General features: G+C 36.6%; 1 protein-coding gene and 1 pseudogene across 2 annotated transcripts in view; one reads left to right on the forward strand and one right to left on the reverse strand.

The window, feature by feature from the left end:
* Positions 1-20756, reverse strand: part of ANKRD26 (ankyrin repeat domain containing 26) — a 67773-nt gene that overhangs the window by 26924 nt on the left and 20093 nt on the right. Inside the window, exons 10-19 of one of the 2 annotated variants that reach the window (XM_070801996.1) lie at positions 17871-18000; positions 17509-17570; positions 16269-16362; positions 14314-14412; positions 13668-13696; positions 13501-13573; positions 8840-8922; positions 4037-4191; positions 1969-2139; positions 169-202 (exon numbers count right to left, since the gene is read on the reverse strand). In XM_070801996.1, the coding sequence (XP_070658097.1) occupies positions 169-202; positions 1969-2139; positions 4037-4191; positions 8840-8922; positions 13501-13573; positions 13668-13696; positions 14314-14412; positions 16269-16362; positions 17509-17570; positions 17871-18000 (930 nt within the window). The remainder of the gene's footprint in view (positions 1-168; positions 203-1968; positions 2140-4036; positions 4192-8839; positions 8923-13500; positions 13574-13667; positions 13697-14313; positions 14413-16268; positions 16363-17508; positions 17571-17870; positions 18001-20756) is intronic. The other variant, XM_070801997.1, reaches the window with a different exon arrangement.
* Positions 19360-20514, forward strand: LOC109567904 (protein yippee-like 5 pseudogene; annotated as a pseudogene).

Consider the following 20756-nt stretch of genomic DNA (forward strand, 5'->3'; position numbering starts at 1 on the left):
GGACAGTTTTTTTTATCAAAAGGATAATTTTATCAATAGTGTTTCTAAATTAAGTTGTCCAAGTAAATGTCTCTACAACAAAGGAACATTTTATATTTTGCTACTATTCCTTTTACAAAGTGTTTTTTACTAGGAAAATATTTTTTATAGTTAACTTTTTGACTATACCTTGTTATTTTCATTAGATGTTTTCTTTGCAGGCCTAAAAAAACAAATGATTCTTTTCAGGCTAATATTAAATACTTAAAAATACAAATACCTAAACTTTGTTTTTTATATAAAATCTTTGCATTTGCATTGGTAAGTAGTTTTTTATAAAAGCATTAAAACAATAAAAAAGAGTAACATTAAAGGAAAAACAAACTACATTTATAATACTAATAAAGCATTTAATTTAGATCAAAGAAAAGGAAAAACATAACATTACTTGCATTATGTGAAGGGAACCAGTATACCAGGATTTCTTGCAGTTGTTATTTTCAATAAGAACTATGTTTTACAGCAATAAAACCTACCTGGGAAGTATTCCTTAAGTCCTTATAAGAAAGAAACCCATTTTTAATAACCATGATATTAGCCTTCTGAGGACTTCCTATGCAACTGCTATGCATTATTATAAGCACTTTATATATCTTAATGGCATTTTAATCCTCACAGACATTCTGGGAGGTAGGTAATACATTAGGTCCTCTATATAGGAAGAAACGGAGCACAGAAAGGCTGAGTAAGTTGCCCAAGCCCACACAACAGGTCACAACAGACCCAGAGTTCAAACTCAGGAAATCTGGCTTCAACACTGTGGTTTGAAAATATGCTGACAAAGTAGTATTTAAATAAGTCTTCTTAAGTAATATGATAGCAAATGAATCTATATTATTATTCCATGTCCAGTTGTAACTATAAATAATAATTTCTGAATCTTAACACATGTTTCTCAAAAAATAAAAAGACTTTAGAGGTAGGCAATACTGGAAATCTACTTTCATTAAACACTTGCTTTTGTAAAGAAATTTATCAGTAGGCATTCATTCAACCATTCTGCTGTTCATTCATGTATCTGATATACACTTATTGAGCACACAGTACGTGTTAATAACACTCTTACTATGGGAAGCATAGTTTTTCTAATTTAGAACTTTATAAACCAAAATTAATAATTTGTGAAAGATTGTTAGTAGTTTTTTTTCTGTTGAATATAAACAAAATTTTTCCCTTTTCCTTAGAATCTATAAACAACTATGATGTTGATATGATGTAATGTTTCAGAGTACCTTACAAAATCATAGCTACTCACGATGTTACTATCAACTAGAATCATCAAGGAATGATCAAATCCTATTCAGTATAGCCTAAGTGTTTGTAAGTTCATGATTACGTAATTTTTAAAAATCTATGTAGGATTAACTGAACTAATCATCCACACATGCAATTACATAGGAATATTACACTTCAGAACCAAAAGACAAGCCCTTACCATAAAACTATATATAACAGAAGTATTACGTACAATTAGTTTACTGTAATATTTTAAAGATAATGTCATACAATCAATAAGCTTTCTAATATTGGAAATGCAAACAAGATTAAACTCAATAAACACGTCCTCTGCTGGCTCATTTCTAACAGCATACATACTCTAAAAGCTCCCATCTTAACATAAAACAAGAAACTCCTTTGAACTCCACATTTCTCTTCAGTTACCATCTAGTTCTCTATTGCCTGTCCCAGCAAATATTCCCTACAGGGCTGTTTACATGTATTCACTACAGTCCAGCTTTCAAGGAGACTATGCACTGAAACAATTTCTGGCCAAAGGCACTGGTCCTCACTTTAATCTTTCAGCAGTGTTTGTCCACTATAGTTGAGGAATCTCTTGTCTTGGCCTGTACACTATACTATGCTGCTCCATTTCCAGAAGTATTCAGTGCTTATTTCTTCCTCTAGAAATAAAGAATTTGTAGATATTACCTATCATCATCCTGATCCACTTCACTTAAAATGCTGTCATCATTAACATGCAGCAGACCACCAGTCAGTGAATCGGTCTTTTCAAATATGGGTGCAGTCACACATCCTTCTGGTGTCCATTTCCTATTGTCCTTTTTCTTTACTTCCTTCCTATGCACGTCAGGATCGCTACTTCAAAAAAATCCACAAAAAAGCCAATGTTTTCTAATAATTCAACTGATAAAGAATAAAAAAGCAATTCTTGTAAAATTCCTACTCTTACCCATCTTAAATCATTGATTAATTCACAAAAGAGTTATTAAGTACCAACCATATGCAAGAAAACACAAATTCTTGCCTCAAAGACAGATATACAATTATGATATGATGTGATATGTAAGGGTTGATATATGAAAGTTATCAGTGAAATAAGGAAGGCTTTACAGAAGAAGTGAAGAGAGAAGGTTACAAAGAAGAAAAAAGGGAGAAAATCATTCTACTTGGAGATTAGAATATGGAGCACAAAGATCAGGCACGTGGCATCTAGGCTGTTTCCTGGGAACCTGGAAGGAAAATTAGAAAACACATGAAAGACAGCAGAGAGGTGCATCTTTGGAAAGACACTGGGAAGAACCTCAAGGGCTACACTGGAAACCTAGAGTTCACTGCTTAAACACAGTGACTCTTACCCATGGGAGGCATAATTAGATTTACGATATTTTCTGTTTTGCTTTTAAATACAATAATGCTTAATTTAGGGATGTCCCTGATGGTCCAGTACTTAGGAGTCTGCCTGCCAATGAGGGGGCACTGGTTTGATCCCTGGTCCGGGAAGATCCCACATGCCACGGGGCAACTAAACCCGTGCGGCACAACTCCTGAAGCCAGCACCCTACAGCCCACGCTCAGCATCAAGAGAAGCCACCACACTGAGAAGCCCAAGCACTGCAGCTGCAAAGAACCAGCGCAGCCAAAAAGAAAAAAAAAAAAAAACTAAAAAAAAAAAGTAACTCTTAATTTGGGCAACTTTTTAAATGACATGCGGCACATATACCATGAAAGAAAAAATCAAGGAAATATTTGGTGGTGGGGGCGGGGGCGGTGAGGCAGTTTACTTTTAAGCCACCCACATGATGGGGTGATTTCAGCATTATGGCTGAAAGACCAGTACTTATCAGTTCCCCTGCCACCAACAACAATTTGGCTTCTAACCATGGACATGCTCAAAGTGATAGGAGAAAAAAACCTGCCAACCAAGAATACTCTACCCAGAAGTTATGTTTCAGAAATGAAGGAGAAATAAAAACTTTCCCAGAAAAACAAGAGCTGAAGGAGTTCCTCACCACTAGACCTGTCTCATAAGAAATGCTGAAAGAAGTCCTCAAACTGAAATGAAGAGATGTTAAGTAGTGACATAAAATATATTTAAATATTTAAATAAATATCCACACACTGGTAAAGGCAAGTAGGCAGTCAAATTCAGAATACTCTAATACTGTAATATGGTTGTATGTTAAGAAATTAACTTTACTATTATGTCTAAAGGACAAAAAAATAAAAATAACTTTATCTCTAGCAAAATATAAAATGTGATAATCACAACCATTAGCTCAGTTCAGTTCAGTTCAGTTTAGTCACTCAGTTGTATCCAACTCTCTGCGACCCCATGAACCACACCATGCCAGGCCTCCCTGTCCATCACCAACTCCCGGAGTTTACCCAAACTCATGTCCATTGAGTCAGTGATGCCATCCAACCATTTCCTCCTCTGTCGTCCCCTTCTCTTCCTGCCCTCAATCTTTCCCAGCATCAGGGTCTTTTCCGATGAGTCTGCTCTTCACATCAGGTAGCCTAAGTATTGGAGTTTCAGCTTCAACATCAGTCCTTCCAATGAACACCCAGGACTGATCTCCTTTAGAATGGACTTGTTGCATCTCCTTGCAGTCCAAGGGACTCTCAAGAGTCTTCTCCAACACCACAGTTCAAAAGCATCAATTCTTCAGCACTCAGCTTTTTTTATAGTCCAACTCTCACATCCAAACTTATTTCACAGAAAAATAACAAATGACCTGCTGTTAAATAGGCTTACCTATCAGAACCTTCATTCTCCATAGCAGCAAACTCCTGACTGCTGTTTCCTCCACTCTTTCTCTGCTGAATCAATCCACTCTCATCAGCAGTATCACATACATTGTCTGATATTTCCACTTCACTACTTTTGTGCTTCTTCTTTTCTTCTTCAACCTTTAATGAAAGTTTGACACTAAGAAATTCTGTTACTTAATTATAAACATCTTTTTTGGGGTTGTTTTCATTAATTGTATTATTTGACTCAGGGTTTGGCCTGATTTTAAGTGATAAAAAAATCTTTTTGTGCTTACTTTAATTTTATCACTAACAAGTCACTGAAATATTTGTAAATCCTACTTCTTCTTGTTTGACAAAAAGAAACCAAATTCCCAAAATTTCAAAAAAGGCTTTCTTAAGATGATGCAATTATTCATCCCCAGTCTTCCCCGGCTAACTGGCAGAGACAGAGAAATAAAAAGACAAAACACACAAAATCTGTCCTCTTCAGTCTTTACCACCTGGATTTTCCATTAAACAGCCAGATTTAGAGGATGTGACACCTTAGTGCCTCAAAAACACTAAAGCCATTCTTTCCCCACTGCCTTTTACATTTCTTTGTTCATTTGGATCCAGGATATAACCAAAAAGTGATGGTGTTCACTAAAATATATGAACCAAAGTTTACCAAAACACAAGGAGCAGAGTGAAACTGAGGAGGTGTTAGTGTGGAATTCTGGAATATAAATAATGCTTCCCAATTCCACATTCAATAACCATCAAACTTTATAGCTAGAGGGTATAGAAATAATTATCTATGGTAGCCCCATTATTTACCAGAAATAGGAGTAAAACCAAAAAAGGTTAAATGCTTTTTTTTTGTCTTTTTCTTTCTTTTTTCAAATTATTTTTTAATTGAATGAAATTGCTTTACAGAATTTTGTTGTTTTCTGTCAAACCTCAACATAAATCAGCCAAAGTTATACATATATCCCCTGCCTTTTGAACCTTCCTCTCATCTGCCCCCATCCCACCCCTCTAGATTGATACAGAGCCCCTGTTTGAGTTTTCTGAGCCATACAGCAAATTCCCGTTAGCTATCTTTTTACATATGGTATGTAAGTTTCCATGTTACTCTTTTCATGCATCTCACCCTCTCTTCCCCTTGCCCCAAGTCCATAAGTCTATTCTCTATGTCTGATTCTCCACTGCTGCCCTGTAAATAAATTCTTCAGTACCATTTTCCTAGATTCTATATATATGTGTTAGAATACAATATCTCTTTCTGACTTACTTCACTCTGTATAATAGGTTCTAGATTCATTCACCTCATTAGAACTGACTCAAGTGCATACCTTTTTATGGCTGAGTAATATTCCATTGTGTATATGAACCACAACTTCTTTATCCATTCATCTATCGATGGACATCTAGGTTGCTTCCATGTTCTAACTATAGCAGCAGTGCTGCAATGAATGATGGGATACATGTGTCTTTTTCAGTTTTGGTTTCCTCAGGGTATATGCCTAGGAGTGGGATTGCTGGGTCATATGGTGGTTTTATTCCTAGTTTTTTAAGGAATCTCCATACCGTCTTCCATAGTGACTGGATCAATTTACATTCCCACCAACAGTGCAAGTGTTCCCTTTTCTCCACACCCTCTCCAGCATTTATTGCTTGTCGACTTTTTAATGATGCCCATTCTGACTGGTGTGAGGTGATATCTCATTGTAGTTTTGATTTGTATTTCTCTAATAATGAGTGATGTTGAGCATCTTTTCATGTGTTTGTTAGCCATCTGTATGTCGTCTTTGGAGAAATGTCTATTTAGGTCTTTTTCCCAGTTTTTGATTGGATTGTGTTTCTGCTATTGAGTTGTATGAGCTGCTTGTATATTTTGGAAATTAATCCTTTGTCAGTTGTTTCATTTGCTATTATTTTCTCCCATTCTGAGGGTTGTCTTTTCACCTTGCTTATAGTTTCCTTTGCTGTGCAAAAGCTTTTAGGTTTAATTAGGTCCCAGTTGTTTACTTTTGTTTTTATTTCCATTACTCTAGAAGGTGGGTCACAGATGATCTTGCTTTGATTTATGTCATTGAGTGTTCTGCCTATGTTTTTCTCTAAGAGTTTTATAGTTTCTAGTTTTACACTTAGGTCTTTAATCCATTTTAATGTAATCAAGCTGGAAAAATCAACCTTCTTGAATTCAGATTATACTACAAAGCTACAGTCATAAAGACAGTATGGTACTGGCACAAAAACAGAAATATACACCAATGGAACAAGTCTGAAAGCCCAGAAATAAACCCATGCACCTATGGGTACCTTAGTTTTGACAAAGGAGGCAAGAATATACAATGGGGCAAAGACAGCCTCTTCAATAAATGGTGCTGAGAAAACTGGACAGCTACATGTAAAAGAATGAAATTAGAACCCTTCTTAACATCATACACAAAGATAAACTAAATGATTTCTTCAATGCCCCTAAAAGTGGCATTCCCTAGCATTTTATGGCACCAAAAGAGATGATAAAATTCTGTAACCCTGAATCCAATAAATTACCAAATGAATTCATCAAATGAATCAGATAAATTAAAAGCGTGACCTTGCCCAAGTAACTTAATGCCTTAGCTGGGGATAGGGCTGATCTCCTTTTTCTTTTAAAGAAGAATACCTACAGATTTGTGTCTGTTGTTAAAACTCAGTCAAGGCACCTCTTACACAAAAGAGCTATCAAGCATTTGTTAAAGAAATTTAAAAATCTATTACTGGAAGGAAGAAAAATCGCACAGCATCTCAAAACTCAGTTTTCTCCTTTGGAGATAATTTTTTGGGGGTGGGAGTTTATACTACCTATGTGACAAAATCACATGCGTCAAAACTTACTACATTTTAGTAAACAACATAATGGAAAAGTCTGTCTCAAAAGAAACATCTGCAAGTGAGGATTAAAGAATATGTGGGAGTACATGTGAAAGTTTAAGTGAAAGCCACTCAGTTGTGTCCAACTCTTTGCAACCCTATGGACTATACAGACCATGGTGTTCCCCAGGCCAGAATACTGGAGTGGACAGTCTTTTCTTTCTCTAGGGGATCTTCCCAACCCAGGAATCGAGCCCAGGTCTCCTGCACTGCAGGCACATTCTCTTCCAGCTGAGCTACAAGGGAAGCCTTATACATGTATTGGGAAGGGAGTACATGTATTTGTTATTAAATTTTTTATTTTTTTGTTTTATATTGTTTATTCTATTTTTAATTTTATTTTTATTGTTTTTAAATTTGTTATTAAATACACAAAGGGAAGGAACTGCATGTATTTGTCATTAAAAATATCCTGAAGTATCCATGTTGGAAATCTAAAATTTATTAAAATTTAACTCTTAAATTTCTTAATCTATGCTTAGCTACTCACAAATCACTGGATCACAAGTAGGAAGTGAAAAATAACTTGCCTTAGCCTAAAATAGGGGAAAAACATGAACTCACAAACCCAATTTTGTCACTGTTTGAATTAAGTAATTCATATATGTTAAACCTACCAAAAATTAATTAGGTGATTTTTAATGTTATAAAGGCTTCCTCACTTAAAAATATTTCACCTCACTGTATCTTAAATAGAGAGTCCCTACAGCACATTTGTAAGATTTTTTTTTTTAAGGACTCATACATGCAAAACAGATAAACTTTATATTACTAGGAGCCAAAATCAAACAACAACAATCAGGAACAAATCCCTAAATTTTAATGCAAATTATATATTATGATAGTGTTATTCATCAATACATATTACCTGCTTACATTTAGTTATGTGTGTGCTCAGTCATGTCTGACTCTTTCCATCCCTAAGGACTGTAGCCCACCAGGCTCCTCTGTCCATGGGGATTCTCCAGGCAAGAATCCTGGAGTAGGTTGCCATGTCCTCCTCCAGAGGATCTTCCCAACCCAGGGATTAAACCTAAGTCTTGCACATTACAGGTGGATTCTTTACCATCTGAGCCACCAGGGAAGCCCAACAATACTGGAGTGGGTAGCTGAACCCTTCTCCAGGGGAATTTCCTGACCCAGGAAATGAACTGGGGTCTCTTGTATTGCAGGTGGATTCTTTACCAGCTGAGCTACCAAAGAAGGCCCTACATTCAGTTATATTATATTCTAATATCCACCAATCAAAGTGGATAAAGCTTTTTTTGTAATACTTATTGATTTCTCACCCCAAAATGAGATAAATTAGAAAGTTATTATTTGTGCCCTAACAACAAAGGTCCAATCTGGAAGCTTTGATTCTCTTAATAGGTAACTGGGTTAATTCTATGACCCCACTCTCTCCCTGAATGTACATCCCTAATCAATTACGCCAAGATCACAGACAGAATGACTCTTTCATCTTGGCATCACTGACTGGCAATTTCAATGGAAAACCCTGAACCACTGGGAATGATTTCTCCCTACATGTATCTAGGTCAGGAATCATCATTGTCATATTGTTCATAATTTCAACTGTTTACTCTTACAAGTCAGTATTTGATATCACCTTCATAATCATGTAATGAAGTTATAAAAATGGAAGAAGTAAACAACAGTCAGGAAATTTTTTTCCCTCAATTCCAAAAACAAACTATAAGTATAATGGATTCTAACAATATTAAGATTCTAACCTTAATAATTAAGGTGCCATAAAAACTATTAAATTATTATCTATTGATTCTAAAAGGCTAATTTTGAAAGGTAATTTTATTTGTCATGACCTCTGTTACACACTGTATTATGCTGTTGAAGCACAGGAAACAGTATTAAACCAGAAATTTAAATTTGCATTTTTACATACCTGGGAATGGTTATTTTTATCTCCAACAGGTTTTTCTTCTTCTTCCTCTGATGTCATTTCTAAGTCTAGTTCTGCTGACAAATCTGTATGTTTAGTTAAAATTATTTAGAATATTTAGATAAAAGACAATAATCTTTATTTAAAACAGATTTAAAACACTGTATCAAATGACATCTTAAATCAATCTTAATCTTCAACTGAATATTTACTTCTTTAAGACATACTTCCAACGATCTAAAATTTCAGCAAACAATTTGGAAAATACCAGATGTCACCAGGATACGGGCACACAAACAGCTCAAAGATTCATTCACAATATCATCCAAACATCAATGAAGAAAACAATCAGAAACCAAACAAAATTTCAAAATGCAGGACAGACATATAAAGTCACAATACATTCTCTTATCTACTTCCTAACAGTACCTTTTTAACAACATGCCAAGTTTCAACTGCAACATTATTCATGGTTTACAAAATTCCTCTTACTTTTTATGCTTTTATCAATTCCTTAATCTGAAATGCTACCTTGTACTTTTCTGACAAATTACTTTTCATCTTTTAAGACTCAACCTGTTTTGTGAAGTTGTCCTTGATTACAGCTATCTTTCCTCAGATAAACAGGTATCCCTTTCCTTATAGCTACCTTAGTACTTTATAGATTTTTCTAGTGTATCTTCATCACCTGAATTGTAAATTATTTTTTCACATGTCTATCTTCTTGGCTCCTAAACTGCATAGGACAAGCTCTTAAAAATCACTTTTTAGTCCTTATTTATTTTATTCAATAATTATTTATCAGCTTTCTGCTCTGTACTAGACTCTGGAGTTTAAAGAAAAATGTAGATAAAACATGTCCGGAGATAATGCCTGAGTGGAGACTTACACAGTCCAAGGGAAGGAGAGGGAAGGCATGCAAGGCTGTAACAAGACGGGGAGAGAAGCACACACTCAACAGGGTGAATATCTGAGAAAGTACAGGGACAGGTCAGGAGGGCATCACCAGCAATTCAGAACTCCATAGCAGACGACAGAAAGGGCGAGACATGAAGAGTCAGGCAGAAGCAGATTATGAAAGCCTCACGTGTCACTTTATGATGCCTGGACATTACTGTGATTTGACGAGTGGTTCACAGTCACACTTGCTTTTGAGAGAGGTGACTCTAAATGCTACAAGAGGAATGAATTTGAAGGGCATACAAACAAATGGAGGGAGATGAATCTGAAGGCATTATTAATGGAAAAAAACAAAGGTGATGCAGGCCTGAACTGGGGGAGCATTTCCAGAAATATTTAGGATATAAAATGTTCTGAGTCCAGTATAGAATAAATCATTATGAAATGAATAAACATACAAATCCGGGGGCCCTGAAGTAGACTCTGCTGGTTACTTTCTAAAAGGTATCGACTGAGATGAGAAACGATCTACATGAACGGTCTGACGTTGCTTCTATTTATTTTGTAGTTTTCCTATTTCACATCTTCCTTTGTTGAAGGGACTGGATAGGTTTTATCTGAATTTGTGTTTCGTGGACATACCAAGCTAATGGAGAAACAAGGGCAAACAAGTCACTTCTATAGATTAAAACAAAACAAAACACTTTGAGTTTATAGCTTGTAGTCACTATTCTAGGAAATAACTGAGAATCTTTTGTAAATGCAAAGTTAACCCTATAGGTGAGGATAGAAAAGAAAAAACTAGGTGTGAAAAAAAGAAACAGTATATGATTTCTGATTATATGACAGATTAAAGGTGCTAAAATAATTGGTATTTATGAACAACACATATTAGACATGGTTACTCAATAGACTGGGCATCCTAGTAGAATCAGAATTGACTTTCTATATACTGCTTTTAAATGATACAGTACTCCTTCAATATTGCTATGAAGTTACATTTTGAGAAGGCAATCTCTAGATGTCTACCTGGGTCTCCCAACTGGTCCCAGAGTTCTAAATATAATCCTGCTACCCACTCTCAGCTGTATGCTAAATACAAGGCGAAACAAACTTACTTTCTCCTAACTCTCTTTGTATTTATTGTATTACTACGGTCAGAGGGAGAATGCAAACACCTCACTAAGAGGTATTGCTTGGCTGTAGGTTGCATAAAAGGAGTCAGCACAAGGTAGGTTTTGCCACAAAATCTAATTTGGAACCGTCAGAATAACGGTTAGGCCGTGCCCAGGTGGCCCACAGCTGGGTGCCCTGGGCTTCTGCGTTACCTTGTTTGCTTTTTCTGTTTTCTGGCAGCTGAAACTGGCACAGGTCATGGAGCGTGTAATTCCCCAGAAACACCGCTCCAAAAGTCATCTTTTATCTATTACAGTCATCTGTCCAAATTCTGTGGATGCTGACTGATTTTTGGTCATTGACTGTGACACCGGTGAACACTGATCAACTTTTAAATGCCCCGCTCTTTGATAAGTCTCATTATTGAGGCTCAAACTAGGAGAATCGGAATCTGAAAAATCTGAAAACAGTTTCCATTTATTAGAATGTCAATAAGAATACTACTCTGACTAACTTGTACAGTCTTACCTCAGAGAATTAGTTCCATGTCCTCCTCTCCCCTCAAACTCAGTAGTCCTTCAGAGCTTATTATATCTTACACTTCACTGCCATTCATGAAGAGACGTTAACTAGTGTCTCATTTTTTCTACTTGCTAATTTTCTAGTATTACTTACTTTGATTCACTCAGTCTCTATTACATATTCTGTATTCCATAAGAACTTTATTAATAATTATTTTTCCTCAACATACAAATATTTTATTAACAAAATTTATGGCATTTATTTTACATTTAATTATGCATGACAATATTGTGTGTTCTAGAGACCATGGTTTTAAAAACACTTTTATTGAATGGTACTACCTTAATTAATGGTACAAACCAAGACAATGTATTAAAAAGCAAAGACATCACTTTGCCAACAAAGGTCTGTACAGTCAAAGCTATGATTTTTGCAGTAGTCACAGAGGGATATGAGAGTTTGACCGTAAAGAAGGCTGAGTGCCAAAGAACTGATGCTAGAGAAGACTCTTGAGAGTCCCTGGAGAGCAAAGAGATCAAACCAGTCAATCCTAAGGGAAATGAACTCTGAATACACAATGGAAGGACTGATGCTGAAACTGAAGCTCCAATACTTTGGACACCTGATGTGAAGAGCCAACTCACTGGAAAAGACCCTAATGCTGGAAAAGATTGAGGGGAGGAGAAGGGGACAGCAGAGGGTGAGATGGTTGAATAGCATCACTGATTCAGTGAACATGACTAGGCGAACTCGGGGAGATGGTGAGGGACAGGGCAGCCTGGCGTGCTACAGTCCATAGGGTCACAAAGAGTTGGACACGATTTAGCGACTGAACACCACTACCACCAATTTTAATTACAATGAGACAGCCTTTTCTCAATGTATCAATATCTTCAGAACCCATTTTTTAAGCCTTGGATAAACATCATAAACTTATATAAGAAATGATAGGCTTGTGTGTGACTAATTGTTTCCACGTGAAAATAGGATGAGTCGAGGACCACACTGGATCCAAAGAGCACAGAGCACCATGAGGCAAGAATGAATACAACACAAAAATGTTTGCTTCAAAAACAAAAAAAGCTGTCAGGTCTGAATTTCTTAAGAGAAGTCAAAGAAACAAGCAAGAAATGTAAAAGTGAAACTTTAAACCCCATTTCAACTCAAGGTCCCCTTTATCATTTCACATCTAACCACTTCAACAGTTTAAAACTGTGGTTCTCAAGTGTGCCCTGAGACTCCCTGAAGTCCAGAGACCCACTGGGTCAGGGGGTCCAAGAGGTCAGAACTATTTTCACAACAACACTAAATGTTACTTCCATTCTCATTCTCTTCTGAGTGCACAGTGGAGTTCTTCAGAGACACGATATGTGATATTATAACTCAAATGACAAATGGAATTAGCCATTATGCTTCTGTGTTCTTGTATTTTAAGTTTTTCAGCTTTGTTTTCCAATACAGTGAACATCAATAAATACAACCTACTTAAAACAAAAGTTCCGTTGCATTCTCAATAATTTTTAGAAGTATAAAAGGATCCTAAAGCCAAAACTTTCAGAATCACTGTTTTAAAAGATTATGTCTATCAAAAAGTCATTAAAGTATGAGTACTTCCCCTACTTCTAATAATCAAAGATACCACAAAAACAACACACACACAAAGTCTGCTAAACAAAACATCTGGCTGGCCTACATTCATCTGTGTAACAACACTAAAATGAAATAATTATAAGCTGAAATACAACTGATATATTAGCAAGAGAAGCTTTACTCTAGGTAAAGGTCAGAGTTCAAATAAGCATTTCTGGACACTGGAAAAATCTTAGGATCTAATAATTAACTTCTGGGAATCCCTAAGAAGTATACAGACTGCAAACTGAGAACTTCAGGGTATCGAAACATATACAGAAACATATTGAGTTCAAGTTTACATTTTAAAAATTTCTTGTTCTTATGCTTGTACCTATCTTTTTTTTTAAAACATGGATACCAATAATAACATATGCCTTATGTATGTCAAATGCTTCAATTAAATTTGCAAAAAAAAGTCAGCAGTATGAAGACTGAGCATTTCAAATACTTCAGTTTCCCTCTTTTCAGAGTTACGTGTGTATTGCAAAATTTACCTGAACTAGATGTTTGTAAATCCTTCATTCCGACTGTTTTACTAGGAACAGAATCTTTCACTAAGAATGCAGGCTGAATGGGTTTGGAAACAAGTTGATTAATAAATAATGTACCTTTGATACAATCCACAGTTCATAATTCAAGATAAAAACATAAACGATTTTACCTTCACGTTAGGATATTTCTCAGGAGAATCTAAAAGGCAAAAGGGACATAAGAGTTAATTACATGTAAATATGAAAGCCAGCTTTACATTCATGCAGAGTTAGTACTGAGCCGAAATCCTTGTGCTCAGCCTTGGCAGTGAATACATTCGGTTTCAGTGTCTTGTTTTCAGGGGGATGTTAGGACACCAGCAAGACAGACTACGAATCCACTATAGAGAGTGAAGAAAAAATAGAAATAAAGGTTTAACAAAACATGCAGTTAAGATTTCAAAAGTAACATTACATTTTCAATGACTTTATAAAATATTAAAGTGGACACAGACCAATGTGAACATGCCGACTGATGAGAAAAGTGATGTTAATCAGAGGAATAAATCATGACCCCAAGAAGATAAATGTGAAAGTAGATGGGAAAATGCAACAGCATTATCTTGAATGCAATACAGCAGTATCATTTCCACCATTATACTACAAGTATTTATCATGTTCTTCAATCTGTCCAGTCATTTAAGAAGTGTACAGCTGGGATGACAGTTCAACTGAATGCATAATTCATTTCTTATCAGAGAAAGAGTAATGAACTGATTAGCTAGGATACACACTTGTAGAATAATGGTTCATAAAAATATTCACTTTGTTTCATACCCATGTGGGCTACTGGTATGCCTACATGTCTTGGCTCCTCTAGTTTAGCCATCTTAAAGTTTCTCGATCCAATCATGCAAGAAGGTATATAAGACACATCTAGAAAATAATGCATAAGTTCTCAATATTGAAATACAATTATCAAAAAGGAAATAATAAATTTAACTGTCACACAATTATAAGATATTAAAAATTTTGCATGTTTCAAAATCAGTATAGTACTTATCAAAAATTAACAATTCTAGTATTTAGGGAATGAACCCTATTAATCTGTTTTGTTTCAAAACTTAGTTTGGTTTGGTACACCATGCTACTGCTTCAAAGGAGTTCTGTGAAACAACTATCAAAAAAAGTCAATGACCCCATATTCACATTAATCTAATTTGAATAACAAATACCAATACAACATATATCTTTGATGCCTGATAGGTATTTGGAGTGGCTGGAGTTTCCCCCACTTCTAGCACCCCCTCCCACCTCCAGTATTCTCTGGAGCAACAATGATCTTATCTCTTCTCATTGCAAATACACTGAAGCCATCTAGGAGGAGTTCCTTCAAGTTTCCTCAACTCCAAACTCACCTCCCTAAGGCCTTACTTTCCTCCCTTTGTCCTTTCACTAGAGTCTTCCCTCTATAAAGGGTAATCTCTGGATCTGTGGTCTTAATTCTTCCCCCTTTACATTCTTTCTATGGATCATCCCCACCACTTCTTTTTCCCTCTTTGCTTAGCAATGGTATCTTACACCTGTAATTGCTACTTCAACTCTTTGCTTCCCTCTGGCTATAGACATGTTTAGAAAGAACAACAAAATAATGTTTTTCCTTTATCCTGTTATGTCCTGAATTCTCCAAAGCTCTACTTCCAGATTTCTCTAAATGTAAGGCTACACCCTTGCTACTCAGAGAGCTTGTTAGAAACACAGATTCTCAGACTTCCTGCTCAGTATGTGCACTTCATACAAGGTCCCCAGGCTACTAGTTAAAATCTGAGAAACTCTGGTCTATACTGAGTCTGCTTCTACATTACTTCAACTTAATTTATTCTCCTGAAATCTTAGCCTCAACTTCCTCATTCTAACACTTACCCCCAAAGTGAAACTGCATTACAGGTTGGAAACTTTCCAGTGGACTATCAGGCTGTAGGTTCCTTGATCTCCCTATCATGCCCCCTGCTCACTCCTTCTTTCTAGTTCTCTTTTATTGGCCTACGTGACACCATCCTATAAAGCAGCAACATTTCTATGACACCAATTTGCAAGTATTTACAGCTGAGCACCTATGCCTGTGCTCCTCCACAGAGGATAACACACAGCTCTGTACGCCCAGGAACCGCAATCCTGAATGCCTTCCTAACAATGAGGAAAACAGGAAGAGGGGAAAGCTTTGCTGTTCTTCTCTGACACGTTTGGTGCTGGAAGCTCACTTCAAATGCATCATCCATATCAAATACTCTCCCTTTTTCTAAAGAGTTATCTTACTTATTGTCCCCTTCCCCACAGACCTGTGCTTCCTTTCCTTCATTTCCTCCCTACACCCTCTGTCTCTCTAATCCTTCATTCCCTCTTTCCTCGTGTTTTTTTAACCTTCCTTAGGTCATAGAGTATCTCGAAACAGAATTAATTTTTTATTTTTTTGGCCCATGTGTCAAATGGAACCTTAGTTCCCTGAATAGGGATCGAACCAGCACCCCCTGCACTAGAGACTCTTAACTGCACAGAGTCCTAACCACTGGACCGCCAAGGAAGTCCAGGAGCTAAATAACTTAGCTCCTTAAATGATTCTCAATTTAATCTGTGGCTGACACCTGATAAGATACACTATTTCCCTCCTTTTCTCGTCTTTTACCTCACTACACATCTGACAGGTGATTTTCTTTGCCTATTAGAATATATCAGCATTTCCATTTTATATCAACATTCTGTCAAATGACTTTTCCATAAAATAGAGTTCTTACCTTCTACTTGTCCATTTAACGTATTTTTTCCTCTTTGACCAGCAGCTCCAGATAAAAGATCCACATACTTCTGTGGAAGGCTCTCAGAGATACTCTGTTAAAATGAATAGTTGCAGGAAGATTTCCTAATTCCTTTTGAAGAAAATATCCTACTTTTAAAAACTGCCTACATTTAACCCAGTTAAGACAGGTTTGCCAAGATCCCACACCTGCTAAGTGACAGATTCAGGATGTTGACTTCAAACACAGTGCTGTATCACCAGGCAGTGGCTACCTGCATCTAAGAGATCAGGCCTTTCTCATCTCCTTCCATAGCTGCCACCTTCAAGCAGAGCATTGTTACTTTACCATACGGCTGCCATAAAGGTTCTCTGCGCGTGCTGGTTAAACTATCCAAAATGCTTTGTACTTACTAAAACATCACAAAGCAAAGCTAACTGCCGTTATTATACCACATATTTCTTACTATTCCCTATGCTTTTGCTTCTCTTGAAATGTTCCTTGCAGATTAACTTGACAATCCAAACGTAATAATACTTTTAAGTTTCAAGCACTATCTTTTCAATGTTGTGGTAAAAAACCACAATCCAACCCATTTCTCTCTGGCCCTCTCTAGCAGTTTTACACGTGCACATGTACCAAAGAAACATACATTCGCTTGGGAGATTGGGGATGACACAAACACACTGCACACTACAGTGTATAAGACAGATAACTAAGGACCTACTGCACAGCACAGGGAACTCCACTTACTATTCTGTAATGGCCCATGTAGGAAAAGAGTCTAAAACTGATTCACTTCGCTGCACACCTGACCTAACACAGTATGGTAAATCAACTGTACTCCAATCAAAATTGAAGGAAGAAATGAAGAGACCAAGAAAGAAAGAAAGAAACATTTGATCATAGACTCACCTGGAACAATGCTTCAGTTTTTAGATAAATGTAACTTCAGAACACAAACAGATTCCTTATGACTTCTAAGCCTTGATTTCCATATTACACTAATTTCATTACGTAAACCTTGAAAATTAGCTAAAGTGTACTATGTGGTAGTATTTAACACAGAATTATCTTAGTGATTAAAAATCAATAATTAAAAACAAAGATTAAAATCAGATTAAAAATTTTAAAAATTTGATGGGCAAATGCAAAGGTGAGAAAGTCACAGCATCTTCTGCTTTTATGTTTTTACATCACTCGGTTGTTTACATTTCAAAATAATAACAGAAGACAGTACCTCAGAATCCCAAGGTGATTCTATATCTTCCTCTTCTCCCAAACCTAAGGCTGACATCATATCTATAAAATGGAATCACAGATACATTCATGAGAACATTTACTAGTATGAATTTTAATACATATATGTCTATCTCTACCCACAAATAGTTCAATAAAATGAACTAGTGGAAAAGAATTTCAGAGGGTTGAAGCATTTTCAGGAAGAAAAAGCTGGTAGTACTTGGGACACTTCTGAAGAAAGAGAGCAAAAGAAACACACTTAAAAAGAAATGGATGCCATATTTGCATCTATGCACTTTAAAGGTTTTTATTTGCGCTTTTAAGCATAGAAAAAAAATCCACAGACATTCACTAACTTACCACTTCTATTATTTTTGTGTGTTGCATCAACAGAACTCAAATGGTCATGATTTATTTGCTCTTGTGGTGCCCTTTCAATAATATCTGTATCACTTTCTTTGTCTACAATCTCTGGCTTTGTGGCTCCTTCCTATAAAAACAAGACAAAACAAAAACCCAACTTCAGAAAACATATTCATTTATTTGGTCATTCAGCCAATCAGTAAGATGATAAACATTCACTGCTGTCTAAAAAATCATAGACACTGTCCTCGGAGAAGTTAGAAATGTAAAGAAAAGAGCGATTCTGTTCTGTGTTCTAGGCAAGGCAGAGACACGTGAAAACAAACAAGAGGGCAGAAAAGTGTCCTTCAACAGCTCTGCAACTGAAGCGGACAGAGCCCCGCAAGGGCACAAAGGAGAGAGGAGGCAGGTGAGCCTGTGAAGCTCAAGGCAGGCTGTGACAAAGGGCTGTGTCTCAGAAGACAGAGTACAGAGCCGGGATGTGAGGGGGATTCTGGAAAGGGCAGCCCAAGCAAAGGACGAGGTGTGAAACAGTGTGAGTAAGTCATGTGGAAAACTAGAGCCCAGTTACTGGGAACCCTACAGAGAGACAAAACGGAAGGACCAGGATCAAATGGCAGAGAGCAAGAGTCATCTTTTTTCTTCACATGACAGGAATCTACTACACAAGTAAAGGGTTACATCATCACAAATATATTTTATTTTATTTGGTGCCATGCTTTCTTTCAAATGACAGGGGAAAGACTGCACTGTACTAGGGAGTAGCAAACATGATATTATTTTACAGGACAGCATTGTAAAAAAACACACTACAAGCAATGCTCCAGAGTGGACAGGAAGCAGACTAAACACTGCACATCACCCAGCGTCTCCATGAACCTCTCATTAAAAAGTTGGATTTGGCTTTAAAAACAGCCAAATAAAAACAGTAAAAATCATTCTAAAACAAACTGCAAAGCCAAGAGGAATGAACAGATGGACAAACATATTTTAGGAAGATTACTCTGGCAGCAACATAAACATCAGGGAAGCAAAACTTGAAAAGAATATTTCAAGATTATAGGTGAGAAAGTGGATTATGATAATAAGACACAAAAAACGATGAGCAGGTAGAAAATACTGAACTTGCTGAGTGACTGGATGCATTAATTTCAAGGAAGTTTGGCGTCCGGAATCTTTCCTGCTGCGGCATTTCAGTGATGCTGTCTACTAGGATGGGGAAAACAGACGACAGTGCAGCTCACAGAGTCAGGGACGAGGGAAGCGTCAGGAACAAGGCCTTCAGTCTGGGGAGGAATGAATTAACCTGAGGCAAGCAAGGGACTCAGAAGAAAGGATCTGGATAAATTCCTTTGAATTAGAAATAGATAGCCTTATTCAGGAAAAGCATAGCTGTTAAGATAACTATTTGTAAAATATGCTAACCTGGTATAATTAATGCAAACCTATGCAGAATTCTGAACTTAAAAAAAATAAAACACAGCTGAGAAGCGAAGAGCCGCAGGCGGCCGCCGACTTCACAGCGCTCGGGGTTTTTAGAGCTTCAGCTATAAAAATGGGCAGGATTTTCCTTGATCATATCGGTGGTACCCGTCTGTTTTCCTGTGCAACTGTGATACGATCCTGACCAACCGTTCAGAACTCATCTCTACTCGGTTCACAGGCGCCACTGGCAGAGCATTTCTTTTTAACAAGGTAGTTAACCTACAGTATAGTGAAGTTCAAGATCGGGTCATTCTCACTGGCTGCCACATGGTTCGAGATGTGAGCTGCAAAAACTGCAATAGCAAACTGGGATGGATCTATGAGTTTGCCACTGAAGACAGCCAGCGTTATAAGGAAGGTCGTGTGATCCTGGAACGCACTCTAGTTCGAGAAAGTGAGGGCTTTGAGGAGCATGTACCATCTGATAACTCTTGAAGAAAAAGAGAGAAATCCATCTTTTCCCAGGTCTCCTTCACTGAAAACAAAAATCTACTTACATACACTGTCACCTTAGCATCAGAGTCGGATTCATGAACTGCGGAACAAGAGGTTGTGAGAATCTATGATGGAACCTTCCTTTCTTTCCTTTTTTTTTTAAATTTTCTATTTTCCATCCAACAGCAGTGTGTAGAGAGAATATTATGCAGATGCCGTTTTTTTTTTTTTTCCCCCCTGTGTTTACATCTTGAGGCAGAATAGTCTATCTGCAGCTACATGGTGGGCTATGTGAGGAAAAAAATCTGGGCTATTAAGAGTGAAAAGTATTTTATGTAAATTTTGAAAGGAAAGTGTGTCAAGAGCATGATTTTTAAATTTATTTGGGCTTCATTTTAAGACTTTTTAAAAAAACCCAGTTATTTCACTTGATTTGCTAGCTTCAGAGAAGAGATCCGAATTTGTGACCAGCGCTAAAGGTTCAGTGTTAGTATTGCTTGTGCTGGCCATTGTGCCATATTCTTGTTGGAGATGAACCGTAGCATCAGAGCCCATTCTTCCTTGTCAGTCTTGACCCAAAGATGTCACCATTCCTAGTTATTTGTCACCACATAATTGGTGTTGATTGGAAACTTTTCCTGATATGGGGCAGAACTGCTTGGTTGTCTTTTCCATGTAACTTAAGCACAGTAATATAAATAAAGTAATAGTTGGAAAAAAATAAAAAATAAAACAATACCAGGGGAAGAAAACTATGACATTAAAATTTTCAGTTATATATTTTAACATCTGTTTCAAGGACATAAAAATATACTTTTATAAATATATGCAAATATTCATTTCTAGGATTTTATAATAATAAGCATTTTTGAGTGTAATGAAAAGGTTTAATAGTAAAACACCAATTCAAGATGCTACAAGAAGACTCCTTTTTAAAAGTGATCTTAAAAGACAAGTTTTAAA

This window comes from Bos indicus, chromosome 13 (assembly GCF_029378745.1).
Source record: "Bos indicus isolate NIAB-ARS_2022 breed Sahiwal x Tharparkar chromosome 13, NIAB-ARS_B.indTharparkar_mat_pri_1.0, whole genome shotgun sequence".
Classification (NCBI taxonomy): Eukaryota; Metazoa; Chordata; class Mammalia; order Artiodactyla; family Bovidae; genus Bos; species Bos indicus.